Source organism: Mytilus trossulus, chromosome 1 (genome assembly GCF_036588685.1).
Source record: "Mytilus trossulus isolate FHL-02 chromosome 1, PNRI_Mtr1.1.1.hap1, whole genome shotgun sequence".
Classification (NCBI taxonomy): Eukaryota; Metazoa; Mollusca; class Bivalvia; order Mytilida; family Mytilidae; genus Mytilus; species Mytilus trossulus.
In genome coordinates, this window is record NC_086373.1 from 81,307,388 (window position 1) to 81,318,287 (window position 10,900).

The window sequence follows — 10,900 nt, forward strand, 5'->3', positions numbered from 1 at the left end:
TGATAACGACATTTTATTTTCAAATCACTTGCTGTTCATGCTGTATATTAGACAGAATTGTGGTTGTTATAAGGAATATTCTTCCGTGCATCCGCTTGGGAGAGTTGCCATTTTCATCTGGCACAAGCTCGATGACGAAAAATTAAGTCTTTAAACTGTATACTAGTATAGTAGAGCAGTGACGGATCCAGAACTTTATGGAAAGGGGAGGGGGCTGACTGACGTAAGGGAGCCGCTGCTCCAGTCATACTTCAGTGATTCCCTATATGATCAACCCAATTTTTCACACAAAGGGGGGCTCCCTTGGATCCGCCTATGTAGAGAATAGAATAGAATATTTATTATTCCATTCAAGGGCCCTTGATGGACAGCATGACAATGTATCATGATTTTCAACAGATAAAACAATTCTTTTATGCATTGAAATGAAACTTTTATAAGTTAAATGATCTCTTCAACTTTTAATCGTAGTTTAACTCAAATGGTGTATTGATATTTAAAGCCGCTAGTGACAATTTGTCCATTTTCATATTGCGCAAATGTCCATTAAAAAAAGCGCAACCGTTCTGCGCCGCTTTAAAAGGTGTGATTATTTCATTGGTATTTCTCAGGGCATAACAGCATAATTGCTTTTTAAATAAGTTTTTTTTTAAATTGTATCCTGGATCGTAATTGGTCAATGTCTAGTTTTTATGTTTGTCATTTTGTTTATTAACATACACCGTCCAACCTAGAAATATAGTACTGACAACATATAATGTCCCGGCCTTATTATTTAGTTGCAGATTTTACAATCCATAAGGAAATTTAATTTCTCTGAGTTTGACAAGCTCAGTTAGTATGTTTCAATTTATTTAAAAAAAAAATGTAAATAGAATAAAGAATGGAACGTTACGGGAAATTGTCAATTTGACAAACAAACAAAATCCCGATCACAGTCGAAAAAGCAAAAATGTGTATGCCCAAGGCCACCATGTCCAATGGGTCTTAAAAGCAGCGAAATAATCGGGCACACGGAGGTAAGCTTCAACTGGCCCTCAAACAATAATGTATCATACTACTTCAGAGAAATCATGGACGCCTAAACTAAGTCTCAAACAAACGAATGAACCAAAATTAAAAAAAAGAAAGACACACAAGACTAACAAAGGCTAGAGGTACCTGGCAGGCCCAAAATGCGGCTGAGTTAATTTACGCTCAGTTTATGTGCTTCGGTGTGGGATCTCAAAATTCCTCTATGATATGCCTTGATACGTGAGGGAAGGAGACGAAAGAGTATGGAAATGAATACTTTGAGGACCTAACTGTTATTAATAACTAGGAAAATAACTTTTCCCAGGAACGCATGACCATGATTTGATTTGATTTTTTGTTGATTTTAACGCCACTTTAAAGGACCGCATTTAGGGCTCAAACTCACAAATGAAATTGAAGTCTGCATAATAAAATGCTGCGTGGGCTATTCTGTTCAAACATGATAAATCCGCGCGAAATAATTAGCCCATGTTCAAATGAAAATAATAAATTATTCAATCTCTTTTTTACTTTTTATCTATACTTATGACAATAAAAATATTGATATTATGGTGTTTTTTTTTAAAGTGAATCCAATATTTGAAAATAAATAAACTAAAATTATATTTATTCAAAATGTATTTTTCTGTCTTCCCAGGTATTCATATTTCCCGCTAGTTTTAACTTTAAACAAGTGTGAGTCTCCTGTTACTAAAAATAACCATATTGATCAATAAAACGTGATCAATTTTTACATGTAAGTTAGTGTATTAGTGTATTCAATACACAACCACCGAAGTAAACAAAACAAGGAAAGAGAATGGGACTAGGAGAAGGTAGTGGTTGTAGGCCCAGGGCCAGGGCCAAAAAAGACAGAAAATACATCCCGGCAATGCCCATGCCCCTGGCAGTAATATGTTGTATATTAAATTTTCTAGTTCCAGGTATAGGTGAGTAATACAATTATGTCATTCAGATTCATATTTCTAAGTATATGTGAGTGTCAACACGCATTGCACATTTATAGAATAATTGAACATATCTTGCATGTGGAAATTCATTCACTAGATATGATATAGTTTAAGGTATCATTGACATGTTACATATACATGTATATTATTATTAAAGACATTAAAAGTGACAACAGAGACCAAATGACGTATAGTATACTAAAAAGTAAAATCACTATTCTATACTTTATAAATAGATGTAGTCATTTTTGTCAATCATATGAATAGTCCCAAAAAATAAACTATATTTATTTCAGAATATTTTTACCCATATCTATATTTTTTTTTTATAGATTTAGTCCAAAAAAATATAGATATGAAATGGCCATTGAACTTGTACTAGTCAGAGAAATTTATCTGGTGCAGTCGTTCTAGGGGAGCTATATTGTAAAATATTGCACTGATATATTGTATTAAAATAAAAATAAAAAAATAGAACAAGGCATTATAATACTGTCTGATACCTATATTTTGTTTGTTTTACAAAATATGCTTTAATTATAGTAAAAGAATGCTGGTTTTCATATATATAATACATACATGTAACATTATAAAAAAAGCAGCTGAATATTCAATATTCAGACGCATTGCTTCTTTTATTACGTTTAGAACACAAACACATAGAACAAAAAAAAAATAACTGAAAATTAAATACTTGTTTCAATATGAAAACTTGTGTTTCTGTAGACCTATCTTTGCCAATTTTCTGCCACATGTTTTTTTTAACTTTTCAAATCTTTTAAATGACATGAATGAGATAAAATTTGTTTGGTTATTTACTGGTTATTTACTGGTCGAAAAATATTTCAGTTTTTATTATAAAATGTCTATAGATGTTAGACGAAATGTGAATTTGTATACAATATAAAAATTATTACTTTTAAGGTGGCTCGGGTCTTTTCGAAGTTTCTATCAGAAGTACCGTATTTTTGTTATTCACTCTTTACAGAAAGTGAATCAAATTGGTCGAAAAAACAGGTGGTCACAGACCATTTAAGCTCACAATTTTACTTTTTAACAGGTATGTAAAAGGAACCATTTTTCAATGAAATGATAGGGAAAATAAAGGGGTTGACATATTTTTATCGGAATATCAAAAAAACGGTCTATGACACTTGGTACAAAACTGTAATATAAAAGCTGAAATATAGCTTCAAAGAATGAGCAAACAAAAAACATAGGTCACCGATAAGGAAAAAAAATATTTTGCCTTTTAACCCAAATTTTGGCGGGAACATGATGAAAATGGGTTAAATGTTTATAAATAAATGTGAGCAGCCACTTCCTGTTTGCCGATAGTTTAAAATATTACAACACTTATCGTAGAAGAAAAATTCTCGTCATGTTCTTGTCTTCATTCATGTTCGGTATATGAGGGGCCCAATGTGTTATATCCTTTCTTCGTGATCGGCGCATTTTGGCTATTGTAATCCGTTTTTCTACAGATTTTTTTTTATATATTTTCGTGATCCGTGATAATGAACAAATAATTTTCTGTGAATCGTGCTTGACAAAAAAATCAACTCGTGAATTGTGATGAGACCACACCCCAACACAAGGCCCCTCATATATGCAACCTCAATCCTCGCCTCAATCAATAACATGCAGTGACAGAGGTACAGGCTCGTTAGTTATCTTGTATGAATACAATGTATACTGATTCTTATTTATAATGCTCCACATGGTTAATATGAATAATCCCAAAATGAATAAGAATACCTCGAGAAATTTTGAGAAAATAAAACACTTGTAAACACTAGAAATGGTTTATTTTCCTATTAAGAAACATAGTAATATATATGTTGTGTACAATATGTAAGTTTGTACAAATTATAAGTTTGTACAAATTATAAGTTTGTACAAATTATAAGTTTGTACAAATTATAATTTGTACAAATTATAATTTGTACAGTGTCTTGTACAAGTGATAAGTATACACAATATAATTTTAGACAAAAAATAGAAGGCCCAGTCTTCACCCTCACAATCATTACTGTCCCACACACCAATATGCCATATCGGTTTTGTTCATTTTTTCGGGTCCTACTAAAATGCGCCCGGGAGCGCCCGGGTGAAGAAATAGCGCCCGGGGAAAATAAAAAGCGCCCGGAGAAGAAAATATAGCGCCCGGGGAACAGAAAAAGCGCCCGGGGAAAATATTTGTATATTTTATTGGCATGAGACAACTTTGTTAAGTTATGGACATTGATTTTTTTTTTAATTTTAGACAAGTAATTTGCAAATTCAGATAATAGACACTTGTAATAAAGCATACATACAAGTATTGTTATGCGTTTACTTTTCTACATTGGTTAGAGGTTCAGGGTGAGGGTTGAGATCTCACAAACATGTTTAACCCCGCCTCATTTTTGCGCCTGTCCCAAGTCAGGAGCATCTGGCCTTTGTTAGTCTTGTATTATTTTAATTTTAGTTTCTTATGTACAATTTGGAAATTAGTATGGCGTTCTTTATCACTAAACTAGTATATATTTGTTTAGGAGCCAGCTGAATGACGCCTCCGGGTACGGGAATTTCTCGCTACATTGAAGACCTGTTGGTGACCTTCTGCTGTTGTTTTTTTATTTGGTCGGGTTGTTGTCTCTTTGACACATTCCCCATTTCCATTCTCAATTTTAAGTATGAAAAATTCAATAATAGACCTCAGGCACCGATTATTTTTTTTTTAACCGGCAAAATATACATTTTGATCGAGGACAATATCTTTCATGATTCTTCTATATACTCTTATTTATACTTATTTACTAAATTGTATACAATTTTGAAATCTAAAATGTAAAAGTACAACAACACCTTAGATGTAGCATCGTACGTGTCCCCATTTTATTAAGGACAAAACAAGCAATGATAAGTTATTTTTATTGAAAAAAAATATTGTTATTACATATAATTATTTTCTTCTCCCGGGCGCTTTTTCTGTTCCCCGGGCGCTATATTTTCTTCTCCGGGCGCTTTTTCTTTTCCCCGGGCGCTTTTTCTTTTCCCCGGGCGCTTTTTCTTCACCCGGGCGCTCCCGGGCGCATTTTAGTAGGACCGATTTTTTCATAGTTAGAAAAGAGGGACGAAAGATACCAGAGGGAAAATCGAAAATAAACTGACAACGTCATGGCTCAAAATGAAAAAGACAAACAGACAAACAATACTACACATGACACAACATAGAAAACTAAAGAATAAGCAACACGAACCGCACCAAAAACTAGGGGTGATCTCAGGTGCTCCGGAAGGATAAGCAGATCCTGCTCTACATGTGGCACCCGTCGTGTTGATTATGTTATTACAAATCCGGTAAATAGTCAAATTCGGTAGGTCACATTCATGAAAGAGAAAGGGATTTGTGAAACGGTTATTCCATAACGGTCAACCAACTCATGATGGCGTCCGTAAAATTAACGAAGGGATGATTTCAAGTTTACCAACTGAAACTCTTGGTTTAATAGCTTCCTTGTGAGCAGCAACCCTCTATCAAGAAAATCATGATAGGAAATGCAAGCACGGGAATATCGTATTAATTGGGAGAAATATACACCGTATACAGGTGCTGCTGGAATGTTGCTACTTGGAAATGGAAAGTTTACAATTGGAAAGCTGAAATCATCTCTTTTGTCGTAAAGTTTTGTTTTCAACTGACCCTCTTGTCAATTTCTAGATGTATGTCAAGATATGAGGCCGACTTAACTGTATCTGACTGTAGTATCCTTTATCTCTAGTTTGATAGGATAAATGCGTTCAACATAGTCACCAAATTTTGAATTATTTAGTGAAAGAACATCATCTATATAGCAGAAAGTAGAGTTAAGGTCAAGTTACAGTAAATGGGCTATGTCACAGATTTTAGTAAAATTTTGCATACAACTCTGGCTCAATGAACTCCAACTGAAAATCGAAAAAATAATGCATTTATCTCAATTATCATTTGAAATATCACTGATTGAATTCTTACAAAATGGGTGAACATTTGTATAGAAAGCACATAAAATTGGCGAAAATCCTTCTAAAATTTGTCTTAAAATCGCCTAATTTCTAAATCTACTCCATAGATTTTTCTTAAAAAACTATATGCTGTTGATACATAAATTTCCGTTATAATGATGCAAAATAAAGATAGGGTCACCGACTTCGTTTTTACAATATACATCAACAAAGTTGCGTTATTTGTGAAAAAATCCAACAAAACGTCGAAATAATCGTAACTTTATGGCGTTGCAGGCCGTAAAACGTTGATTTTTGACATTTTTCACAACCAAAAAGGTAACAAATTGATAATTAGACAAAAAACTAAGTCGGTGACCCTATGATTATTTCATATCATTAAAACAGAAATTTATGTGTCAACGAAATATAGTTTTTTAAGAAAAATCTATGGAGTAGAATTAGAGATTTGGCGATTTTAAGACAAATTTTAGATGGTTTTTCGCCGATTTTATGTGTTTTCTATACAAATATTCACCCATATTAAAAGAAATCAATCTGCAATTTTTCAGATGATAAAAGAGATAAATGTATTATGTGTTCGATTTTCAGTTGTAGTTCAACAAGCCAAGGTTGTATCCAAAATTTAAGCAAAATCTCGAACATAGCCCATTTACTGTTCCTTGACCTTAAAGGATATTGCTTACCTCTTATCTTTCTTCCTTAGAAGTTCCTGTATGAAGTCAGCCTCATAATAATAAAGAAATAAGTCTGCAAGAAGAGGGGCACAATTTGTTCCCATTGGGATGCCGACAGTCTGTTGAAGTATCGCCTATGCACATGCAAGAACCATATATATCACCCATAATGCCATTTAGCCTTGTCCCGTTGCATGTGCCTATCACATTTTAGTTCTAAATCTCGAATTCTTAATAACACAGTAGGAATTTATTCATATCTATACTCGGAACTATTTTGACCATGTTATACTGTATAAGACAAGTGTTTGAAGTTGACCTGTACATAATCCCACAGTGACATCTCTGTTAATTCGTTTACACGGTATCTATTAAAGGTTTTGAGGTTCCAAAAATAAACGTTTAGAATAATTAAGAAAGAAACTACATTTTTCTCCCTTGAAGTATAGTAAATATTTATAATTTCAGGTACAATTCTAGCTGGTTTTTGTGTGTGTTGTTGTGCTAGAAATGAAGATATGACGTGTTGTGACAAGTTCTGTAGTTCCTTTCTAAGTGTTTTGTTTGGACTTTTACAAATTATACTCGCTCCAGTACTTTTTGTTGGATGGGTATGGAGTTGTTTTTGGGGAGTTTCTTTCATTGGAATGTCAAGTAAGTATAAATGTATAAACTTCTTTGTTTCGTAATATCATAGAATAACCTTAATGATATTCATAGTGTGTAGTATTATTGATACAACTACTGTACTAACATAAACACAATAGATACAAAGCACAGAAATAAGAGTACTGAAAACTAGTTCAAAATCCAATTTCAACTAATGAATAAACGATGTTCTCCAATATTAACGAATCAATCATTGCACATCCAACGGATTTTATATATATGTATATATATAAGTACGTCGGAGTCAGTGATAACTCTACAACAGATGTATCCATCGGATCGCCATCAATGATGGTGATACATGGCTGTGTACATAATGTATATATTACTCGTCTAAACATCAACCCAACAATGTTAGATCTGTAAATTTGCTTTCGCAAATTGTTGGTTCTTCCCTCGCCGGGATTCGAACCCATGCTACTGTGATATCGTGACACCAAATCGCCTGCACTGCAGCCGTCCCGCTAGACCACACGACCACCTGGGCTCTAAAAAAAGAGCTTTCGGTGGGCATGTGTTACCTTTCCACGTCAGTTTTAATCTAGCGGCGTACTACAGTACATGATATATAAGGCATGAAGATGTTATTGTTTACAGATCAGCTAAATTGTCTATAGTAAAGGATCCTACAAATTAATGTAAGATACAGTCACAGAAAATAATTATATTCATAAGTACGTCTGAGTCAGTGACAACCCTACAACAGATGTATCCATCGGATCGCCATCAATGATGGTGATACATGGCTGTGTACATAATGTATATACAACTTGTCTAAACATCAACCCAACAATGTTAGATCTGTAAATTTGCTTCCGCACTGTTGTAGGGTTGTCACTGACTCAGACGTACTTATGAATATAATTATTTTCTGTGACTGTATCTTACATTAATTTGTAGGATCCTTTACTATAGATAATTTAGCTGATCTGTAAACAATAACATCTTCATGCCTTATATATCATGTACTGTAGTACGCCGCTAGATTAAAACTGACGTGGAAAGGTAACACATGCCCACCGAAAGCTCTTTTTTTGAGAGCCCAGGTGGTCGTGTGGTCTAGCGGGACGGCTGCAGTGCAGGCGATTTGGTGTCACGATATCACAGTAGCATGGGTTCGAATCCCGGCGAGGGAAGAACCAAAAATTTGCGAAAGCAAATTTACAGATCTAACATTGTTGGGTTGATGTTTAGACGAGTTGTATATACATTATGTACACAGCCATGTATCACCATCATTGATGGCGATCCGATGGATACATCTGCTGAAGGGTTGTCACTGACTCAGACGTACTTATGTATATATTATATATAGTGAGGGTAAAAAGACGTCATCAACGGCTTGTGCAATGCAAAAATATAAACAGGATGTAGGATCAAGAGTTCTTACAATTAACACCAATTGTCGGTAATAAAGATGGCGATCGATCAATATTGAAGTACTGTATATACAAGTAGTCAATTAAAATTAACTAAATATGTTGCATGTAATTTAAAACATGTTCTATATCTCATCCTAAATGTCCTAGACTAACAAAATAAAATCAAAACAGCCAATAGTGCTGACTGCAAAAATCTTATTTTACAGTTTGTAGTACTTAATAGGCACACTTTTAAAACTAAAATTGTTATTCATTACGCAAGTGGACCCTGGCGGTTGTAAACTTACCATATTAAGCGATGTAATTTAAACTATGCAAGGTCAGATAAGACGTTATATATATATTTGTTTGTACATTTTGTAGAGGAATACTATCATGATAATAAACCATTTGATGATGCACAACCAAATACCGTAGTGACCAGTCAACCTGGTGCAAATCCCAATCTTGGTCAGTGGAGTTCACCGCCTGGAGGACCATACGGTGGACAGCCTGGTCCAAGTGAAGGATATTATCCACAAGGGGGTCAATATCCTGGACAGACTGGCCCAGGACCCGGATACTTTCCAGGAGGACATACAGGGTATCCACAAGGACAATCTAATCAATCACCTATTGCTCCTTCTGCACCTCCGGCGGAAGACAACTCGGGATATCCACATCCAGGATATCATGAGCCACCACCAGGATATCATGAACCACCACCAGGGTACCATGAGTCACCACCTCCTTATGATGTCAATGATCCACATCCAAAGAAATAATGATCAAATCATGCAATCTTTCGTGACCAAGTATAATATTCCGAGTGCCAGGAATATGTACGAAGGGTTAATATCAATGCAAATATCTTTTTGTTAAACGGTGCTTTTTAACCAGCCCGACTAAAGCCAGTCCCCGCCATCCACTTATGGTTGTAGGCTGCAATTGGATGATGGGTGATATTTTAGTCAGACTTTTTTTAACCATTCCTTATCGGTGTGAACTTGTTTTATGTAAGAAAAAGATCTGAGAAATGTGAGAGTCTGTCAATTTTACACACTGTTTTAATATAATTTATGCTTCTCATATAGTTTATAGTATTAATTATTTTTGTTTAAAATCAGATATTATTTTTTTTTCCCTGTCTTACCGATAGCCAGTGATAGGATGAAAATGATTTCGATGCCTGTATCCAAAATGATTTAATTTGTATACCAATGATACGTCATGCTTTACTTTTACTTCCTTCAGTATTTTTTCTATGGCTCGTTCATTTTAAGATAACCTAAAAAAATTGCAAAAAAAAATGTATTAAAAATTGCAGTTTTTTGTCATCTTGGACATACAAGATTTGGTCGCATGAGCGAAAAATAACTGACATAAGCCTTGCATAATACACATATGTAATATAAGAAAATATTTTAGTCTTTTAATAAATGGTCAGTGGTGTGACATACGGGAAGTTGGCCCTACAACTTTATTTTAATTTAGTTGATGATGTTTTTGGAGTTCTATACAGTTATACTTTGCAATGTTTCTATTCTGTTGTATTATTATTCTGTATGTCTGTACCGTATGAATGAGTGTGTTTGCATTAGTAAAATGGCTACAAGTAACACGGCAAATGTTCTAATATATATAAATTCATTTATAAATCGGCGTTATACCAGATAACGATTGACAACAAAATGTTCAGGGAATGCAGAACACGACTATAGCAGTGCGTGTGTAATTGAGTTTTCGAGGAGTTTGTGAGTCGAGATTTTTGTAAAGTGCATTATACCTATCACTGGCATATACTTATTATTTTAAACAGGACATTTGTATATTTTTTTTAATATTATTTAACTGGCATAACTCACTTGACTGCATACATTTTATATGTGTTTTGTTAATGAATCACACACTAGTCTTGTACAAAGTGCATTTTTTATATTTCCATTGTTATATTTTATGACTATTTTTTTTTATTAATAAAAACTGATAAGACTATTTATTGTGACATGTCCTAAGATATGCTTTCTCCTGTAGTTTCATATTCAATGAATTTATCATCCTATTTACTTTTAAACTATCAAATAATAAGACATTATCTTTATAACGTATATGATTATAATCTGACGTAATATTTGAAAGATTTATATCCCATGTAAAGTTTGTCTAAACCAGGGATCAAATGGTCGGATCATATCTATTCTTACATTAAAATAATGTT

At 33.9% G+C, this 10,900-nt stretch overlaps 1 protein-coding gene across 1 annotated transcript; it reads left to right on the top strand.

Moving 5' to 3' along the window:
* The first annotated feature begins 1,741 nt into the window (after positions 1 to 1,741).
* Positions 1,742 to 10,900, top strand: LOC134686913 (basic salivary proline-rich protein 1-like). The gene is made up of 3 exons (XM_063546763.1): positions 1,742 to 1,964; positions 7,121 to 7,306; positions 9,067 to 10,900. Exons 1-3 carry the CDS (start codon positions 1,835 to 1,837, stop codon positions 9,465 to 9,467), a joined length of 717 nt encoding a protein of 238 aa, XP_063402833.1. The 5' UTR covers positions 1,742 to 1,834; the 3' UTR covers positions 9,468 to 10,900.

What these genes read in the sequence shown, in the direction of transcription:
- LOC134686913 (XM_063546763.1), top strand. Translation starts at nt 1,835, where the DNA reads ATGGGACTAGGAGAAGGTAGTGGTTGTAGGCCCAGGGCCAGGGCCAAA. An exon ending in TTTTCTAGTTCCAGGTATAG is followed by an intron (nt 1,965 to 7,120) that starts GTGAGTAATACA and finishes TTATAATTTCAG; the next exon opens with GTACAATTCTAGCTGGTTTT. An exon ending in TTCTTTCATTGGAATGTCAA is followed by an intron (nt 7,307 to 9,066) that starts GTAAGTATAAAT and finishes TACATTTTGTAG; the next exon opens with AGGAATACTATCATGATAAT.